General features: G+C 27.8%; 1 protein-coding gene across 2 annotated transcripts; it reads left to right on the top strand.

Moving 5' to 3' along the window:
- Nucleotides 1-4,418: 4,418 nt before the first annotated feature.
- LOC124838647 (bidirectional sugar transporter SWEET6b-like) lies at nt 4,419-13,317 on the top strand. 2 transcript variants are annotated; one of them, XM_088111812.1, is made up of 8 exons: nt 4,419-4,609; nt 4,736-4,781; nt 10,521-10,583; nt 10,826-10,862; nt 11,072-11,288; nt 11,798-11,959; nt 12,057-12,179; nt 12,968-13,317. In XM_088111812.1, the coding sequence occupies exons 3-8, from the start codon at nt 10,541-10,543 to the stop codon at nt 13,121-13,123; spliced, it is 738 nt and encodes a 245-aa protein (XP_087967938.1). In that variant the 5' UTR covers nt 4,419-4,609; nt 4,736-4,781; nt 10,521-10,540; the 3' UTR covers nt 13,124-13,317. The 2 variants fall into 2 exon arrangements, with proteins under 2 accessions (XP_087967938.1, XP_047170258.1); XM_047314302.2 differs by lacking the exon at nt 4,419-4,609 and having other exon boundaries at nt 4,722-4,781.
- The last annotated feature ends 10,076 nt before the right edge of the window (nt 13,318-23,393 follow it).

The raw sequence follows: 23,393 nt of genomic DNA, 5'->3' as shown, positions 1-23,393 counted from the left end.
AAAGTGTAAAAAAATAAATTGAAAGTCATGATGTAGAAAAAAGTAATCATGTCATGTTTCTTTTCTTTTCTTTCTTCGATAACATTTTGTTACAATTAAATGGGGAAAGAAAAAAAATTATAATGTCCTTATTTATTAAGGAAATAAAGGTTAATATATTTATTAAAGAAGTTAAGAATCAACATTAAAAGTTTCAATATCTAGATTTAATAAATTGGATTTAAGTTAAGAACTTGACCCTAATGTGATACTTCACTAAAATGTGTTCATGGTAGAGATGGTTGGGTAACATGTGTTGATATTGTTGGTGTGACAAAACTGGTTGGGACAATTTAAAGAGTTGGTGAAAATGACAACCAATCTCATATCTATTTATAAGAAAAATTTGGCGTAAATGTTAGCACTCCTCTACCGTTGATCTCAACCACGATCAACGATCCAAATAACGTGACTCTATCACTCTCACAAGGCACGTGTCACAATGCAAAAACATACATCTTCCTACCAAAACCTTAATTCAAATTCTGGTGGGATGGTAAGGAACTCGGTCGGGTGGAAAGCAAACCTTTAGGCTTATGGTCCACACTTTCGACCGACCCCAAAAACAAATCCCAACGCTAACAAATACTGGCTAGGGCTTGGGGGCTTGTATTCTGTATGATTGTATGGTCGTGGAGATGGACCGACCGAACAAGACCAAAGGGACGAACGACCTCCAGTTGTAGGTACCTTTAAGCATCGTCTCTAATCAAGATTATTGGTAAATGTTACTTAGTAGGCAATGTGCCGTGATTAGTTTTGCTAATCATAAGCTCATCTCAAAACTTATAAATATAGATCAAAGGTAAGTGATTGCATTTATTGTGAATTTAAGATTTTATTGTGACTTTCGATTAGATTAATTACTGACTTGAGTGTTATAGTGTTTTTGAGAAGTACTCATCATACAGTTTAAAGCTTGGACATTAAAGAAAAAATTTGACTAAAAACATTCAGGGCAACTCGAATGAATTCAGAGAAAAGTGTGAAGAAGTATTTGACTTGAGGTTCTCATCCCCACACCCGAAACAATAATAATTATTTGTATCTAATCCAAAAAAACATAAGTACACGTTCCACTAAAACTATTTAATTTTTTTTAAAACAATTTAAACCGTTGTATTTATATGTTATAACTAAATTTCATTTATTTACTTTTAATAATAATAATAATAATAAATATTAAATAATAATAATAATAATAATAGCAATAGCAATGATAATTCAATATTTTGTACTTTATATCATGGTGTAAAACTGTTTGATATATCCTTGTAATTAAACCGAACTTCTATATTTTATATCCTAACTTTTGGAAAAACATAAAGAACCGAACTTTTGTTCTACAACAAGATACAATGCACCTTGAGATAGATTCCAAATTGAAATTTTCTTTCATGGATCACATGACCAGATTTAAAACCTAATACCGAATGAACTCAAACTTCAAAGAGAACTTTTTAATATCAACTAGTTTGTGACCCGTTCTTCGTTTTTATTTTATAATTTGTATTAAAAAAACTAATGTGATTAGTGTTATATTTAAATAAATAATTTATTTATATAATTATACTTAAATGTTATAATTATATATAATTATAAATATAATATTTAAATAAAGAGTTTGATAGTATAAAAATAAATAAATAATGAATTATGGTTATTTTATTTTTTCTTTTATAACAATTTAATTAAAAATAGATTGTATTATTTTAGTATTGATTTTTTATGATAAAGTAATGGATTATAGAAAATAAAATTAATAATATCAATAATAGTAATAGTAGTGGATTATATTAATACTACTACTAATAATATAATGCCAATAATAATAATAATAATAAAATAATAATATAAATAATAATAAGTACAAGAAAATTAAAAAAAAATAATATTTGAATATGAATTTAGTTGTTTTAATTTATAAAATTGACTTAATAATTGATTAGTGATGTATAGTACATCAATGTTTTTATATGATTAAAATCTACATTTAAACCTTTGAGTTATATATTATATTAAAAAGAAATGAATATGCACAAATAGTTACTAAAGTAAAATGTAGACATATTCCCATACAAAATAAATACAACACAATGTTAATATTAAATTTTTTAAATAGAAGTGCACGTATATATAAAGAGCTTAAAACACACAAGAATATTGAAAAGGGTATTGGCCAAATTGAATGAGAGAAAAAAGGAAATGAAATTTAAAATATTCTAAATAAAAGTAATATGTATATATGAATAAAATGAAACCTATTGTGAAATATAATATTCCATATAAAAAAAGTTAGCAGTAATATGAATTTGAGGTTAAATTTTTTAGGATTAATTAGGTTTTTTTTCTCTACACTATTATACATGAGGATGATATGAATTGTTTAAATTAAGTTGATGATGATAATGTTGTGTATTATGATTTAACATCAATAGCTTACCCTTGCCCTTATGATTATGATTTTCACGTGTGATGATCTATATGTACAGAAATAAATATTTCATAACTAATATTAAGAATCGAGTCTGTGATTTTGTGAATATGAATGGACACATTTATACATATTTATGTGCTCATGTATTTAAGAGTGTCTTCTCATAGTAAGAAATACTTTCAATAAAAAATAATTATTTAAAATTTTTAAGGACGGTGAATACGTAATATATAGATTTGTTTGCGGAAAGGTTGGGGTTAAGGAGATTTTATGGCCACTACAATATTTATTAAACTATGATAAAGAAGAATTAGTAAATTACAAAAAAAAAATTTATGAGTATGATATGGTTTAAATTAAGTTGATGATCATAATGTTATATGTATTATGATTTAATGATAGTTTACTCTTACATTTTGTGGTTGTGATTTAAAAATACAATAAAATATATATATATATATATATATATATATATATATTTACACTTTTGTATTAAATATTACTAAAAGAAAATTGTAATCATTTTATAATTTTTTTCTAGTGCATAAACCACAAATCTTACTAGAAAAAATTTGAGATGATCTTGATATCCTTTTTAAGAAAAAAATTTTAAAACCTAATTCAACTTTAGAAAATTAACTTGTAATATGAAATTTGTATACTTATATATTATAAATTTATTTTATTTATAACCTATGTAATAAGATTTATAATACATGTAAAATTCATATAAATTGATACATAAACTCATGGAGCCCAAGTTAGGTGATTGATTAGGTTTTATCTATGTACCCTTTTATTGGCAAGTAGTGAACCCAACTTTTGAATCATTGTTTGTTCTGTGCATCTTGTTATATGCAAAATTTCCAAATCCATGGAAACAATGGCTTCACGACTCCACCATACACCCCACCATGTAATGTACCTTCTAGAATCTAGACACATGCATGACCCTTGTCCTTCACGTTCTATCTCTTGTACACCTTATGTTCTTGTGAGTATTATTATAAGGATGTAGCAAATGGAAAACTAACACATTGCTTTATGATCAATGAAAGCAACTACCAAAACAACAAAGAGAGTCAAAATACAGCATAATTACTCTGCCACACCACATACCCTACAGTTTATGGCACTCGAAAATTTCATCAAACATTTGTTAAAATCATTCATTTAGTGTCTTCTCTTTCGTTTCATTTGGCAAATGCTTATTTGCTTCTCTAACTTTTGGTATGGCTATTACTGTTTTTTCTCTTTATTCAAATGGGGTCCTCTATTGCTCATTAATTAACTCTTAATTCTTTCTAATGAATTAGGCTGAATTAGGCTGCCCTAATCAGTTCTTTTCATAGCATAGTCGGGATAGAATTTGACTTCTATATATTGATAATTTATTATATTTTTCATTCGAATATTTGTACTTTACATTTTTCATTACTTAAATTAACGTGAAATGAAAGTTTTAATTGTTTGAATATTGTTTTATATTAATCACAAAGCTTTATATTTTTTTAATATGTAAAGACAAATAAGTAAAATGATAAAATAAAATAACAATCATCTCATTCAATTAGAAAAAAAAATGATATAGACTCAAAAAGTAAAAATTTGAATATCCTATACAAAAATAAATAATAAAAACTTGATTAAAAATACTTGTAAGTATTATCATCGACTTCGTATATTTTACATTATTTTTACTTGTAGCTATTATTGTTTTTTTTATCTTATCAAACATAAATTGATAATCATTGACAAATCCTATACAATAATAAAAACACATAAATTTAATTATTATTATTTTGAGCATAATCTAATTATGATTTAGACTAACTAACCGTAAATAATGTTTCCCAAACTAATAATGGATTAAATATATGAAAACAAACAAAGCTTAAAAACCAGCCTTCCAAGGTTCAAATGCTCTCATCTTATCCCAATGATGAGTAGCTAGCAGCATCCTAAGCTACAAAAATTTGAATAATAAAACCATTTTTGTTCTGTGCAAGCAATATCATTGCATTATTCCACTTTGATTACAATGGCCACGTCTTTGTAGTAATCAGAAGCTGAGAGACTAACTCTTGCTCCATTAATTTTACCTCATTTCATTGGTGAATTACTTTTCCGCAGGTAACTGTTCTAGCTAGCCACATTTCATTTCATTTCATTTCATTTATTTATGCACTTCTTCATTTCCTTATAAATACATTTGGAATGTTTTTGTATGAACATCACCCTCTTTCAAACATTTCTCAGCTCAGTACAGAATTTTATAGCAGAGAGAAACAACACTCCAGAAAAGGTGTGTTCCATTTTCTTCTCCTTCTTCTCTCTTATTTTAGTGTGTGCTTACATTTACACTTTACATTGCTGCTATTTTCTGCTTGTCTTTTCTGTCAATGGAGACAAAGAATCTTGGCCATGAAGATGATACAGTAACCGAAGAATCTTTCATTGCTGAGAAATGAAATTTTTACCTACCATAAATTATATATATATATTACTTTTATTTTAAGAGTGTTTTTAGGAGGAAATATAGTTTTTGTTCCTCATAGCCATGTATTGTTTTCCACTTGAGCATAATTCTGAAGACCTTTGTCTCGTTGAAAATGTTGACCATGAGTCACTTTCTCTAAAAGGGAAACTTAATAATCTTTGTCTACGTATAATTCTTTGTACATATCTCATAATTAACAAATAATATTGTATTTTACAAGTTTGTTTGAATATTTATTTTGTGGTAATTCTATACCAAGATAGAAGAAACATAAATTATATAATATTTTTTATAAAAATCAAGTTTATATATATAAAAAAATTTAAGTATGATTTTACATGTTTGTGATAACATGTTTAAAAACATGATTTACAATAAGTATAAAACTTCTCCTAAATAAGTTACGAATTTATTTTTCAATGAAATTATGTATGTGAAAATTTACGTAAGCCAACATATTTAATATTTAAAAATACAAATAAATATATATTTTGATATAGAATAACAAATTTAATATAATAATTATATACTAATATCAGATATTTGTTTAAATATGTCGACGCATTATGTATAACTTTTAAATATAAATTCTTATCTTTTTTTAACTGTATAAGCTTTGTTAAAAGCTTTACGATGTGTTTTTTTGTTTGTTTGAAAATTTGGTGTAGATGGTTATTGGGTTGTATAAAATAGTCTAGTTTTATCTCTACTAATAAGATAATAAAATAAAAATGTAAAACGTATTGAATTTCTTCTATAAGTTAAATCAACTTGTGCATGTAAGTTAAATAAAATTATGATACAGAAATTATTTTATGTTTTAGAAATTTTATAAAAAATAATTTTTTTATAGTTGAAATTGTTAAAAATATTATTTTAAAAGATTGCTATAATAATTTTTAAATTAAAAATAAGAATATATTGTCTGAAATTAAATATTTAAATATCGTTTAAGAGTAAAAATTATAATAAAGTTTGAGAGTGATTTTTTCCAAAATAAAAATAACTCTTTAAGAAAAAAAGAAAGTTGAAATAGGTGGCTTCTAAAACGAGAGTCACGTGACTCAAAGATGCTATTTTTGGGCCATCTTCATTTAATGTAACTAATATAATTTAAGATTCCACTTTTCTACTTTGAGTAATGAAATTTAATACTTTAGAATAATTTAGAATGTGTGTTTAGAAAAATAATCACTCTACAAATTACATATTTTCACTAATAGATAAACTATATGGTTGTTATCTTTCAAATCCATTTTATTTAACTCGTTTATAATTTTTTTAAATTAATAAGAGGTGCGAATATATCTCGTGAGATTTTTAAAATAAGAACTCACAAAATTTTAATATACTCAACAATCTATTATTTATTTTTGTGTAAATCGTCAATCTATAAAATATATGAAAAAACTTAACCACATGTAACCATCACTTTCGTTGCTGACGCACCTCGACGTCATTTACGAATATTTAGAAATATATATCAAATGTATTATATTTAAGATAAATAAAAGAACATATGATATAGATATATGAAACAATCCCACGTACAATGATACATAGTCTATCATGATATTTTTTATATAGTGTGATATCATATATTTGTATTATAAAACACTATTAAATCAAACAAATAAGATTTACAAAAACAAAAATAAACTAATATGTATAATAATTCGCCATCCCAATAATTCGAACTAATAATATTCATTTTGAATATATATCAACTCAACATTATCTATATAAATAAATAAATAACTTCTAAAATATTACGTTTTGAATATAAACACCACAAACCAACACTTTCTTTTTCATTTAATGATTTACTTAATAGTTAGGCAACCAAAATTATTAATAGGATAACTTTTGAAAACCGCATGAGACTTAAATATTTTATTAATATTGTCCAATTATCATAAATCCTAGTCAATTTTTTTATCATGATGCCGTTCGTTCAAATATTATTATTATTAGGATATTGATGGAACTTTGAAATTTTATAATTCTTAAAGTAATTCAATATTTATACTATATCACTATATATATATATATATATATATATATATATATATATATTATAAATTTCAATAATAAAATATTTAAATTCTCCTTTTAGCTTAAATTTTCTCATATGACACTTTTCATGGTTCGTATTTCATTTTATCTATACATATAGAACTTAATTAGAATTTATCCATAATATAAATAGTTTTGTATAATTGAAATTTTTTTATTTCTTATACATGGTAATGTTTTTTTTCTTGTTATGGTAATTATTTTAAAAATCATATTTAAAAATGTTTTTAATCAATTCTATAGAATTCTAGTATATTTATAAGTCTTTCCTATCTTAGAAATTAACTTAGAAATTGAATATGCACACTTTCTTCTCTTAATTTATTGATATTTTTAATGACAAAATAGGAAAAATGCAATATCTTAGTTGTAATAATTAACTAACTTTTACATTTCATAACTTTTACATTTTTCTGTGAAGACGAAAGATGTAAACCTTTGAAAAGGTCTAGCATCATTCAAAAGTCAAAACCTATGACAACTTTTATATATATATATTGAAATGCATATATATTTAATTTATATTACCATAATGAACTTAAGATATGTTATATTAGTTGTAATTAAATTCTTTTAAATATAAAATAAGAGAAAAGATAGAAAATTGAGATTAATTAAAGCATGCAAAGAAAAATAATTTTATGATAATGTTTTAAAAAAGCTTACATCAAGAAATTATATTATGTCATAATAGTTTTAGAAATGATTACTTTAAAGGATTAGATCGACTGGATCCCTCAAACCAAACATGGCAGTTTAGACTGCTAGTTATCATCACCTATTTAACTTTATATTTTTATTTATTTTTAAAAATAATATAAAAATATATATTTTCCCTATTTGATCCTGGAAAACTTGTAAGAGACAAAGTTACTTTCCGCCCATCAAGTCAATATAATTAGTCAATGAGTTACCACTTCCTAAATCATCTATTTCAGTTCACTTTTTTTTTCACGACTTCAACTTAAGAAAATATATTTTAATATTTAACAGAAAATATTAACACATTTTTCTATGTTTTCTTTTTGTAAAATGAAAATATTTTATGTATTGTATATCAGCTCACTTTTTTTTTCACGACTTTAACCTAAAAAAATGTATTTTAATATTTAAGAGAAAATTTTAACACATTTTCCAATGTTTTCTTTTTGAAAAAGAAAATATTTTATGTAACGTGTAAGAGCCATATTCAACGCAAACAAATTGTCATGGAAAGATAAAGATGAAACCAAACTAGATTGTTCTTATCTATAACGAGAATAACTTCGTCTTTATAAAAAATAGAAAATAAAATAAAAAATAAAATTAAAACCCACCGAATTCTACTTTAGAGGAAGAATTTCTTTTTATCTCACATTTCACTATTCAGATGTTTACATACTTAATATACACTCAAATAAATTAAGAAAAATATTTTTTGACACACTTATATTTTTTATACTTATTTGAAATTATTTTCTTTTATTTTTTATTTTATTCTTTTCTAAAAAATATAAACTTTTTTATGATTATTTTATCTTATGTATTATGGCAGTATTACCCATAGATTATTATAAATTATTGTTACCTAATTTTTTGATTCTTAATAAATAAAGTAGAAGTTTGACTGTAATGGTGGAAGGGGTAGAACATGTTTGCTATTATTTGTTAGAAATTCATAAAAGCAAGTCAAGAAAATAAATATACTTTTATTAATTTTTAATATATATTTAATCTATAACAATTAATAACAGATATTAAGTTTAGTAATCATCCTTTGTGCATGACTTTTACTTTTGATCTAGTCTTCGCATGATATTGTTATTTCCATTAACATTTTTCTATAATGTGTAATCCTTAATAATTAAATTTTAATTTTGTTCATTATTTTATATTATCGTAAATGTGATAACTTCCCCAGTTATATATAAAACCAATTCAAGAAAAATATATCAGTTGACAATTTTCAAATACTTTTTTAACATTTAATATTAAATCAAAACACAGTCACGTTCTTTCAAAGATATTGCATAACAAACATTCTTAATAATATTTACGTTTTAGTAAATATTTTAATTTTATTTAATTGTTTATATTTTTAAATGTTTGAAAATTTAAAAGAAGTCAACGTATTATTATTCATGTTTATTAGTTGACACGTGTATTATTATCTATATGTTTCATTCTATCTTTTCTTTAAGGTTTTCTCATTCGTATTAAAAGAAAAAATGTAATCATTCTGTAAATCTTTGCTATCATACATAGTTCACGGTAGCAATATGTATTGAGTGTACGAAGAGAATCTCACTTAGTATGAGATTTAATATATAAATATAAAATTAAAATATAATTACTATGTTTAAATTTAAAAACTAATAGACACTCTTAATTAATTAATTATATTATTGATAGATTAAATTATTGATTAGAATTCCTTGTTTCTTCATCAAGTTCTCGTAGATCTACAAACGAGTGTGATTATCTTAGAGAAAACTAAAAAAGAAATGATGATAGAAAAACAAAAGTTGTGTAAAAATAAACTATTGAATTATCCTATTTATAGATTGCAAGAAACAACTGAATAGTAATTATGTTATATTATTTCCACAAAGTTAAAAAGAAATCTATTTACAAAATATTTCACATTTTTCTGTTATATATTTTAGAATTTTTTATTACATCTTTCTATAACAAGACCTTATAATACACATTTTTATAAATAATTAAAACATTAATTTGCTTTCTCATCTAATTAATATTTACATAAATATGTCATTGAAATTCAACACTTCATCATAAAAAAAAACAATCCAGTAAAGAAAACAGAAGACTTGACTAAATATTTCTTTAAAATCAGTGCATTTATTAATTTCAAATGTTGAAAAAATAAATGAGAAATAAAGAAAAACATTTTACAGGCATATATATTACTCTCATTTTCAAATGTAATTAATTATTTAAAAGAATTCATTTAATGCATCATTAATTTTGGATAACATGTTTATCACTATGCACTAATTTCATTAATGAAGATGAAAGAAGAACACCCATCAAAATAGATATGAATAATCCTTTATCTCTTTCCCTCTTCTTAATGTGTCATTAGCACCTAAAAATAGCTTTAAATCATAATTAGTTTATGTTAAAAAATCATAACAATAACATTTTAACCTATGTTATTTTTTTATTTAATTTAAAATTGGAATAATAATAAATAAACAATGAACCAATAAAAAATTAATTTATTTTGCTAAAAAATTTGGGAAAAAAAATATCTTTTTCCAAATCATATCTCAATTTCATGGATTTTTTTTTCTTTTAATATACATTATTCCAGAAATATAAAAAGAAGCTTCCAGTAGGTAAGTATATGTAGCTGTCTCTGGCTGGTACCGGTTCCCAACCTCATGCATTCTCCTTTTCTCTTTCTCTTTCTCACTCTCTCTTCCATTCTGTGATTTTCTGTTGCATTATTAATTCTTTCTGCAGAAAAGAAAAAAAACTTGAGAATGGTGAACCCTGCAATTGCTCGTAACGTCGTCGGCATAATAGGTTTTTCTTTCTCATTTCTCAATCTTTCAATCTTAACATCAATTTTTTGTGTTGCTTTCACTGTAATCTTTTTAGTCAAACAATTTGGAATATAATCATGTTATTAATTGGAACTACTGCTCATAATTAATTTTAACTAATCTCTTCGTAAATGTAGTTAATAATGCTTGAAGAATAAATTACGGAAAAATAATAATGACGAAAAGCAAATTTTAATCGGTTTAGCGTAATCTTCTGTGCAGGCAATGTCATCTCCTTTGGCCTGTTCTTCTCACCTGCGTACGTAAACACTTGTTCTTCTTCCTTGCTCTGTTTTGTTTTTTTCTTCTTCATTTGTTACATGTCGTTTTCAGTAATTAGTCTAATTTAGGTTGCTTTTTCGAAATAATTAATTTATACGTTAACAGAGGAGTTGATAAAATTTTGCATTATCATCTAATCAGAATTAGAGTTATTAGAAATTTTGATTGGTTTTGAATGGAGTGCAGACCAACTTTCTATGGAATAGTGAAGAAGAAGAGCGTGGAAGAGTTCAAGCCTGATCCTTACTTAGCAACGGTTCTGAATTGTGCTTTTTGGGTGTTCTATGGAATGCCTTTTGTGCATCCAAACAGCATTTTAGTTCTCACCATCAATAGTGTTGGGCTTGTGTTCGAATTTTTCTATCTTACCATATATTATATCTATGCCACCAACAAAGGACGGGTGCATATCTTTTCCCTCTCATTATACTCATTCATTTCAACATTTTCATTATATAACATGGTCCCACTTTAATACCCTTTTCTCTTCCTATAATGACTAGAATCTCCTATATTTAGGTCTCTTTTTGACTCTTTTGTACTCATCTTTAAACAAATGTATCAATCATTTTATTGTGGTTTTCAAATAGTCCTCTCACGAGCAAATATTGGGGTAACCACTCATTGGAACTTAAATATATATTATGTATGCAAAAGTTGGGTTAATTAAGTTGGATTAAAATCAATTTGGTTGGTTAATTGTTAGTGAGTGAATGATTTTTATCGGTTGTATATTGTAGAACTAACTCTAAAACACTCATACCTGCCAAATCAATATTGTGGTTTTAAAGAGATGCCCAAGATCAAAGAAACTTTTGTTCTTTTCAAATGTTCTGCTATATTTCATTACCCTTAAAATTAAATATTTTCATTAACACTAACTGTCTCTAATTGTCTCTTCCCTAACTTCAGAAGAAGGTACTGATTTTCCTTCTCATCGAGCTTATTTTCTTTGCTGCGGTTGCTCTTGTAACAATGCTGGCACTGCATGGCACAAAGAAAAGGTCATTAGTGGTTGGTATTCTGTCTGATATCTTCAATGTTATGATGTATGTCTCTCCTCTTACAGTTATGGTAAGTTTTCTATATTTAATAAGTTTTTAGCACATAATACATAATAGTTAATGTATAACATTTTTCACACCATAGTCTTTGTATGCATGATGAACAGGCAAAGGTTATAAAAACTAAGAGTGTGAAATACATGCCATTTTGGCTTTCTGTGGCTAACTTCCTTAATGGTCTGTGTTGGACAACATATGCTCTCATCCACCCCTTTGACCTTTATGTGCTGGTAAATAGAAACTTCACTTCTCACCTTGTTGTCCTCTTATTATTTCTATTTCTGGTGAATCATCACAAATGGGTAGGTTTGAGTGAGAATGAATTCAGGGTCTTAAACAAGTAGTTAAAGGAATCAAAATTATTATGACTTGGGTACGGACAAAAATTGGTTAGAAAATATTTAAACCATGACATGTGAACAGAAAAAATCTGACTACAGAAGCAATCTATTTAAAGGGTTTAGGATTTAAATTAATTTAATGACCAGGTGATCTAAACAGATTACGATAAAAAAAAAAGTTGGATTGATTCGTATTGAAGACAGAATAGTTCATTTAGTCAATAAAAATAAATTTGTCCAAAATTTATATTTTTCTCATAACTATTTTTAGTATTAAAATATTATTTCTTTTGTTTTAAATATTTGAAAATGTACTCTTCCACTATTATTAATTAATGCAAGAAACATTATGAATCGATATTTATAAAAGAAATAAACACCACTTTCAATTAGAAGCTTAAAAATAAGAACAAATATTTTACTTTTTTTTTACATTGTTATAAACATTTTTACCCCCAACCCATTTATTATTGTTATTATTATTATTTTCATTCTTCCCTGATACACTCCTTTCTTATTACACAATAGTTGGTTTTATTATTTCATAATTTTTTTAATAAATTGTTAAGAATATTATCTAACATGTCCACTTTTATGACATTCAAATGTAAACAATTATTGGGAATTATTATGAATGTTGTTTTGATTTTTACCCTTACCTTTGTATATTATTTCAGATCAGCAACGGTATTGGAGCAATCTCCGGACTAGTTCAGCTCCTGTTATATGCATGTTACTGTTCCTGCAAGAGTGAAAAAGATGACGATGGTGATCATGATTTGAAACCAGCTGGGGTTCAGCTCTCCAACATAAATGGAACAGTGGCTGTGTGATTACACATCAATATGGATTCATAACTTTTTTTTTCTCTTTTATTTTCAGTTTACTCCTTCTTCACCTTATACTTCTTTCTGCCTCTTGAGTTTCAAATGCAACAAAGAGATTTATATGTGGACATATAGAATGGTTGCTTTTATAATACATATGCATGCTTAATGCTAAGATTTACTTTGGATTTTATTTTCAAGTTTTGTATGTCAATTGTGTAAATACTTCATTAAACAATCGAAATCAATTAACTTGGCTATTGGCCATCTTTAGCAAAACTATTTTATATGACAATTAAGAATTTATAATCTAATTGATAGCAGTTGTTAATGGATAAACTTTCAGTTTATACATGTTATATTTGAAAAAAAAATCTTCAAGGTATTTGTAGTGAATATATTTTTATATAATAACTTATTATTATATTATATTATATCTTTAAGATATAATAATATAATAATTGATTATTAATATTTTTAAGATATTACAATATAATAAAATTGATTATCTAAAATCTTAAAAGTTAACTCAACAAAAATTAAAAATAATGTAATAATATATATATATATATATATATATATATATATAAATTATAAATTAAATAAAATATGACAAAAAAATAACTGGTTTTGTAATTTATAGATTAAAAGCTTTTAAAATATTTTATCGGTAATTTTAGATTTGTGAACTAAATTATAAATTCATTAAATAACTAATTTATTTACTTTAAAAACCTACTTTTAAAAGTTAATTATGTACATAAGGTGAGATAATATGATATAAATGATAAAGTGAAAGAAGAATAGAGGAAATTTACTTTTTTTTTTTTGTTGTGTAGGGAATATATGTTTATCAAGGAACCATGAAATAAATTGTGGAAGGAAGATAGAATGATATATAGAAGATGAAATATTCTTTTGATTTTCTTTGAGCATTGCGTCTTTAATTTAAAATTACTTGATGATTTTTCATTAATACAAAAATATCATATAACATCGTTGTTTTTCGGTCTTTCATGTCGAATTCAAGATCAACGTCATATCGGGAGAAGTTAAATTGACGTCGAACATAAAACAATTCGACATAAATCAAATTAACGTCGAATTTTGTCAATATTTGACGTTAATTAATTTTTTTTTGTTTTTTTAATTAATTGTGATCCTTTTTTAAACTCTGCGAGACCTGAAAAGCAGGAAAACAACAAATTTCAGTTTTTGATATTTTATAAAGCATGAACTATGAATGTGTAGTATAATATCAACAACAAACAGTAACAAACAACAAACAAGCTTAATCAAACAACAAAAACAAACATGTTCAACCAAATAAAAATAACAAACAAGTTCAACAAATAAGTTATCCAAAACGAAAACAAAAACTAACCTTCAAAAGTGAATTCGTCGAAATAAAGTATTGCCACCAGAGAAAGCAAAAATGCGCCTATGAAGGATAAGAATACGAAAAGAATCGGCCAAAACAAACAAAAATCATACCTAAAGCAGTTCATTAACATACATTTGTAACAAATGAAAGAAAGATTACATGTGATGGTCGTCAAACTTCGTTTCAGAAAAGTTTGAGCAGAGAAGAGAGTATCGCGCGCTAAGATAAAGTGATTGAATTTTCAATCTCCCGCTCAAATTTTGATTGAATTCACTAACCTTTTAACGTCTAACGTTGGACATTCGACGTTTTATACCCTTTTAACGTCCAATTCCTAAGCAATTTGACGTCATACGTAAATATATGTTCACCTTTGCGCCAAAAATTTTGGAAAAATTTACCCAATATAACAAATTGACGTCGAATTACCATTCTAAACGATGTGTAATAATTGCATTTATTTACAAAAATGTCACCAATCATTTTTAACGTTGATTATTCAGTGGTTGGACATTGAACGCGTGACGTTATACGCTGTTTTTGCTAGTGTTTGTAGGTGGATATGTGGCCCTTGAGGTAGACCCCCAAACCTTTGATAATAAAAGATTGCCCTCTTTCAAGGATCCAAATATCACTTTAGTATAATTTCTATTTTTTATTATTTTAGATTTGTGTCTTTAATTTATGTTTGTGTTTTTGCTTATGATCTTCTAGAATTCGAGTCATATTCTCTCAAAACATGGGAGACTGATAAGGAATCTTCAAGTGATACGAATATAAGGACAAATTCTCTTTAAATAGGAGGTATGATAAAACACTATCTCCTAACCATATATGAGAAGAACTTAAAGAAGAACGTTTGCAATTCAAAGGATCTATAACAAGGTTAAAGATCAAAACACATCTCCTTAAATCTTATAATGTTTTATGCATGAAGAAATTTAAAAAACATGAAGATCATGGGCACAATTGAATAATAATTTAGGAAATTAAATAAATTATAATATTTTATTTTAATTTTACAGAATGTTAAATTTATTGGACAAGTCAATTTGTGTTTACTGGGTGAACGAGCCTTGCTAGGTGAGAGTCTACCTCGGTAATTTTCATTCTCTGTTATTTTTATGTGTTTTGGGCTTTGAGTTTTATTTTAGGGTTTCTAGGTTTCTTAAACTTATGTACTTATATATAGAGGTACCAATCACTAATATAAACATTTTTAAGTCATATTATATGTATTTGCATTCGTTGAGAGAAGATTTTCTCAATTCTAAGATTATAACTCTGATTCTTGACTTATCTCTTTCTTCGACAAGATCATATCATCACATTCATAAATCCATCAACTTCTTTATTAAATAACTTATATATCTAATATTTGAGATAATTTATGTAATAGCTTAAAAAATTAGAGTATTAGAGTTGATAAGTGTTTTAAAATAATGAGATTGATTTTTTTATGTTAAAAATTCGATAATATAAGTAGAAATTTATAAACACTTCTCATTATCTAAAACACGTACAATCTCTCTATAACTCTTTCTCTAGACTTCCTCTCCCTTTTCTTTAAGATTTCTAACCCTTGAGTCATCTCTTTGACTATCAGGAAGTACTTTGGTGATCACAACAGTGATATCTTCAACTTCATCCCATCAATCTTCTAGAAAGAGTAAGTTAGTTTCTACTATTTTTCTCAAGCTAAGTTTCCTTGATGCATGGGGAAAGATTATCTGTTGAATGCATATTCCTATAGTTTTTGCGTGTTCCTTGTTGATCATTGGTCCTAATGGTCTACCTTGATCAAAATTCTACGGTCTGTGGGCACAAATATAGTTATTTGAGTTAAGGCAAAGGCAGTTTACTTTCTAGAGTTGTTTGAGCTTTCCAACCAAGTAAGGGAAGCTAATATTTTCTATAATTTTGTGTTAAGATGTGCGAGTTTGTGTTTGAGATGTTATGAGAAATCATGTTTAGTTGGATATGCTATAATTGAGATGATTGTTGAGTGATACTTATATCTTGATGTATATTGTGTGTTTGAGAAGTGATATCGATTTGAACGTTTGATGCTGCTATGTTTGGGCATAATTAAGTGCAAAACAGATGTAGGATAGAAGGTGGTAAAAAGAAATTGTTGTGAGGGCCATTTTTAAGTCTAGATTGGGATTTTGGTATGTAAGTTTTTAGGGAAACATCTTTGGAGTGATAACTGATGTTTAGTTTTAAGGTCAATTTAAACTTGTTTAAGACCTTAGTTAACCAAATATCTGATGTTGATTTGGGAAGTGATAAATAGGTAGAATTGTAGGTTGAGTTTTATGTTGTTTTGGTCCATTTTAGGGGTTTTAACAAGTGAGAATAAAAAGGAGAATGTTTGTGATGAAAATGAAGGTTTATGGTCTGTTTTTGAGTAAATTGTGATTTGTTTAGATCCTTAGTTTGCAATTTTCTAGTTTATAATGTGTAGAATTGATTATGTGTTTTTAAGTGGTTGAGTTGATCTAAGCATCTTATTTTTTAACAAATGAGCAAAGTGCACTTTCTAGCGTTGGGCACCCTGTCAATAGTTTAGGTTTTCACTTTCTTTTGTTTTATTTATTATGGATAGAAGATATATTGATACTTTAATGTTTGTTTGATAATATATATTGAATATTATAATGGTTTATGGATGAAGTTATGTATGTATTGAAGTATGGTTTAAAAAGAGTTTCCAAGGTGAAATTCTTGATGGTTGTTTCAAGTAGAGTAATGTATTAATGTAGGGACTTAGCCTTGGAAGTTATCCTGACACTCCAATAATCACTCCATCTCAGGTAGAGAAGAGAATTATGTGGTGAGGAGTAGCTCGAGATCCTAGTCTATGGTCTGATGTTCTTTGTCCATAGGCTGTTAATGAACTAATCTTGTGTAATAGCTTGGGGAAGGTAGTTGTTCCACCACTTCAAGTATACAACTTGCCATAATCTGACATCAATATATGTATTTAGATTGATCAAGTCTAAGTTTGATTTGGTTTGAAAATTAATTGTTATATGATGTTTTATAATTGCATGATTTGATTCTTTTATAATATTAGTTTGCTATCATTGCATTAATGTTTGTTTTTGCTTTTTTGTATGATTTGAAATAATCATTTGATAGATGTTAACATAGTGAGATGAGATTTTTATGGACCAAACTCTAGGAGATGATTACACAGATACTTTGTTATTTAGTATAATAATGTTCTCTGTTGGATTGTAATCGAGAAACTTTTTTGTAAACAAGTAAATAGTTTTTATTAGAATTATATATATATATATATATGAATATGTTATAATTATGTTTTGACAACGCATTTTTATATACTTTCTATATGATTAACTATTATATTTGATTGAATGTGTAATGTTTCCTTAATAATGTTTAAATAATTAAAATGAGACGTTAAAAACTCTCAAACTTTTTTAATTATAATGATATTTGTTCTTATACTTGCATGAATTATTACATACAATTAGATGGATAATATAATTTTCTAAACGTTATTACACTTTTAAAAACGTGTTTTCAATTAAATAAATTTTAGAAACTCTTCATCCACTATAATTTTTTCTTTCTTTTATTTTAATTGATCTATAATAAGAAAATCAACAGATTTAATAAGATAAAATTTGTTTCGACTTATATAAACTAATCTTACTTTTAAATGTGAGATTTTAACGCATCTTTTCACCATTTTAGCACATTTTCTCAAAGAGAATAAAGAATTCAAGTAATAGAATAGATTCAAATATCTCATTAGAAATTTTGAATAACTTTAATATTATATTAAAATATAAAAATTAAACCTAAATTAACCTTATAACGTCCAAATTATAGAACTATATAATCTAGTAATCCACATTTTAATATAATAGAACAGTTAAAAGAAGACTGTAAATACAGTTGTTAAGTTTACAGTCATCTCGAAATGAGTCGTAATTTAAAACTTGAACGCGAATAAAGTATTTCAAAAGGATAGGATTCACAGGGAGATCCTTAACAACTGAATAGTAATTCAAAATACGAGAAATACTAAGAGAACCCTAAGGAGACTAAGCAGCAGCATCGCCTTCCTCCAAAGCCTGCTCCAGGGGCACCTCCTCGACATCTGCTCCCATCCAAGTGGATGATCATCGCAAAAGAAAACACACCAACATAACACAAACACAAACAAGCAAGGGTGGACTAGATATAAAAATCATGTTATAACAATCACACACAACATGCAAGTTTAATTCAAAGTTAATGAACCATACAACACCACTTATTACACTTTACACTTGACTCGTCCGGACTTAGAATGATTGTTGAACTATGGCGGGTTATGCACTCGTGGTGGCTTATGAAACTTGGGTTTCCCACCCTACCACACTCACGAGGTTAGCCTGTTCCGGGCCTTGAGGCATACTGGGAGCCCCCAAGACTAAGACCTCCTGCTACTCCTCACCACATGGTTCAATCCTCTCTACTTGAGAATGAAAGACCATTGGAGCGTCAGGAAAACCCCCAAGATTGAGCTTCCCTGCAGATCATTCTAAACACTAAGGCACCACCATGAATCTTCTCCTTGAAGATCATGGAATTACGTCCATCCACCATACTTGTTACATTCAACCACCAAACATGTTTCATACATTCACATACTTTCAATATAATAACATTACCACGATCATACTATGCATTTCAATAATTTTGCACACTTAATTCAAACCAAAACAAGAGCAAATGAGCTTGAACCGAACGCTGTGAGTTTTGGCCGAACACCTAGAGCCTTGGCCGAACACTTAGAACCTTGGCCGAACACTTAGAACCTTGGCCGAACGCTTAGAACCTTGGTCGAACACTTAGAGTCTCGGACCAACGCTTAAGGCCTTGGCCGAACACTAAAACCTTGACCGAACGTCTAGAGCCTTGGCCGAACGCTTAGGGCCTTGGCCGAACACCTATAGCCTTGGCCGAACATCTAGAGCCTTGGCCAAACACTTAGAACCTTGGCCGAACACTATTTAGGGTCGACCATTAAGAGAGACCGAACGCTATCAAGACCACCACTAAGACCGAACGCTACCAATACCACCCACTAAGACCGAACGTTACCAAAAGCACTCACTAAGACCGAACGCTACCAATACCACCCACTAAGACCGAACGCTACCAATACCACTCACTAAGACCGAACGCTACCAATACCACCCACTAAGACCGAAACACTACCAATACCACCCACTAAGACCGAACGCTACCAATACCACCTACTAAGACCGAACAGTTAACTACAGCGTTCTGCATAATTCTGCATAATTGCTACCAGAACCCAACATGACTATTTCTAACCATTTTTACTAACTTCTAACACCCCTAATTCGAGTTTTATATTTAATTAAACTGGTGTAATTGATCCTAAACATTCCTACTACATTTCTAAAGGGATTACTACTCAACTTTTACTCCTCAACATCAATTTCCACAACTTGAGGAACCCCAACCCAATTATGATACTTTGCACCTATTTGGACCACTTTGGTGACTCAAACAAGTGACAATACACTAGTTAAGTATCCCCCAACAGCCCAAAAACACTCTAGACCTCAAATGCCCAAAATCATTACCTCACTTCCTCTCAAAATGACCTAAACCACTACCAATTTATTCAAAACAGTGCATACTTACCTTACCTTCCACTTGATCACCCATTCAACAGAATACATACATCAAACATACCCAATTTCAGATATCCACTTCATGCAAACAACTACACAGGCATTAATTCCAGCATCACAGATTATACAATTAAGTTCATATAACGCGTCATACCCAAGCAAGTGAAATACCACTCCAAACAGCATTCCAAGTCAGAATATATCATACATATGCCTCATACAAACAATGCAAAGATGTATTTCTAGCTCCCCTTACCTTAGAGTTGAACAACACAATTCACAGGAATGCCCTAACAGTACCACATCGAGTTGTGAGAAACCTAGACAACACCCTACACACCACCACTTAGTGATTAAGAACAAGTCTTAGAGCTAGAGTTTTACAGAAACAGGAAGAAGTACGTTTCTAGTTACATGCAACCGGTAGATATTGCATGTGCTAGGTTCAAGAACAAAGAAGAGACTGAATGTAGGGACTTACCAGCCTAGAACCCCGAAATGAATCGGTCAGTTTCGAAACCCTCTACGTTACGGACATTTGGACGTCACCTAATCCAAAATCCACTGGCTCAGTAAAAAGAGACTGAAGAGAGAAGGCAGAGATGTGGTAGAGAGAAGGCAGAGTTCTGAGTTTTTTTTAGAGAGAGAATGGAAATAGGCTAATGAACCAAGTTTGTCTAAAATATATTTTTACACTGAAATAGAAATCTGATTCTATTAGTCTAATATATACTAATTCACTCCTTTAAATCTCAAATTTTTAGGTTCTCAAAAACCGTAAAATCAAATTAATAAGTAAAATTCGTCTTTCCTCCAACCTATAACGGATTAAAATATAATTTCAAAAATATTTTTACTTAATTTACAAAAATACTTAAATTGGTTTCTCAAAATAACGACATTATGTGTGTGTTACCTATTAAAAAAATTGTATCAAAACTGTTTCAGTCAAAATTTAAAAAAAAAAATTGTATCTGTTAAAAACAGAAGTTTGATAGAGTTGATGGAAAGATATAATTATTATGGTTAACAATACAACTAAAATTAATTATGTATAATAAAATATTTTAATAATAAAACTTGAATTAATTATTTTTTAAAACTCCATCCAGCAAAACTCTATAAAATTTTGATATTTTAATAACTTTTTCGTAATAACTTTTTATAACGTATAATTATTCTATTAATTCGTTTGAATTTATTTTTAAAGAAAGTATTTAAAATGAACGGATCACAACTTATAAAAATATTATAAAAAACTATTATTAAACAAATATTTTCCAAAATAAAAACTCTTCTTCCTTTCCGTGTCAAACCACACAAAACTCACACATCACCTACGCAAAGCTCACACAAAACGCATAAAACGCATTGTGTTCTGACGTTGTTCCCTTCAATTCTCTGTGTTTTCTGCGTTGCTTTCTAAAATGGTGAGCGCTTCAGTAGCTCGCAAAATCATCGGCATCGTAGGTTCGTTCTCTTCTCTTTTCCAAGCTGCAACTCCGAATTTCGCACAAGCATATCTTCTTAATCGACTTTTTTCCCTATTCAACTTCTGATTTGCATCATGGATCGATCGCATTTCGCTTCTTTTGCTCTCCATCAATGCTTGCCAATTCTGCATAGTTTTTTATGCATGAAAAACTTTGTGGTTTATAAGGGTTCCTTTTTCTGCAGGAAATGTCATCTCCTTCGACTTGTTCTTCTCACCAGCGTAATCAATCTTACTCTCTCTATACGCATATTTATACAGAGCCCAGAATGGCATGTATTTCACACTTTTCGTTTTGATTCATATATATGTATATATATAATATGATCAGGCTAAGTTTATCAAAACGAAGAGCGTGAAATACATACTATTCTGGCTCTATCTGGCGAACTTCTTTAATGGTGTGTGCTGGATCACATATGCTCTAATCCATCCCTTATCGATCCCTTCGACATCTATGTTATATATGGTAATTAGTTCGTCACTTTCCTTTTGAATTTTTTGAATGAAATAATGTTTTTACCATTGTGTATTGATTTATTGTTGCAGGTCAGTAACAGCATTGGCGCAGTCCATGGACTGGTTCAGCTCATCTGGTATGCTTGCTAACTGCTTCAGAGGAGAAAACAATACTGATGATTTTATTTTTTTTAAAAGAAATAGTTATCTCAGTTACTCCGGATGATTTTATCAACTATCATATTTAACTGATGAATTCATAATAAGTTCCGGAAAGAATATTGGTACTATTTAATATATTTAATCTTTTAAACAATCCACATTTTGTTTGATTTTTAAAAATAGACACATTTTTTTTATATTTGTGATTACATTTATCTACTTTTTAAATACAGATTTTGGAACATTTCAAATTTGTAACATAATATTTTTCAATACAATATTTTAATCACATCATTATTATTAGGTAATATAATTCATCAAAAGATCAAGCATTAAACAAAAAAAAGTTTATAAGAGTTTTAAAACTTTAATTTCAACCCCAATGAAATGGAGTTTTAACTACACATAGACATCTAGGAAGCAAGAATGAGTGAAAATGATAGATCAGGATGGTGGAAAACGGTAGCCTTTCACCCTAGAAGCATTTGAGCTCGAATTGGAGAGCCTTCGCAACATTCCCACGATCCAGAACTGAATTTGTCTTTGTTCTCGACTCATTTATTGAGAAAACATTTAGTGCATATTTGTTGGGTGAGTCATTGTTCACTTTTCATTTGGTAGTGTTCATGCGTTGACCAACACTGTTCACACGTTGACTTTCTCGTTGAGCGAGTAAATTTCTTTAGTTGACTGGGCTAATGGCCTTGGTGGGATGAAAAATCCTTTAGTTGAGCGAATGGTGCAAAACAGGGACTATTTAATCTTCTCTAATCCTTATTTTCCTACGAAATAAACACAAAAAAAAAAATTAAAATGATCTAGGAACAACTATATATATTTTATACAACTTTTCATGAGAATTTAATACATAAACATATAAAAGGGGATTAAACTAAGTGCTAAATATAAGTAAAGTTGAAACTTATCATACTCTTAAAAGGACTTTTACCAAAAACATTGTCTCAACACTTTTACATTCTTTTTAGAGTTTGATTAATTACCATTTGAAATAGTATAACTTTCGTTTTTAGCATAATTCTCATAGATGCTTTGACTTTGGGAATTGTGTAATATAACGTCTTGTTTATGCCT

This window comes from Vigna umbellata, chromosome 4, assembly GCF_029865625.1.
Source record: "Vigna umbellata cultivar VRB3 chromosome 4, Vumbellata_1.0, whole genome shotgun sequence".
In the NCBI taxonomy this organism is placed as follows: Eukaryota; Viridiplantae; Streptophyta; class Magnoliopsida; order Fabales; family Fabaceae; genus Vigna; species Vigna umbellata.
The sequence above is the reverse complement of the archived record's forward strand: the minus strand, read 5'-3'. Positions and strand labels throughout refer to the sequence as shown.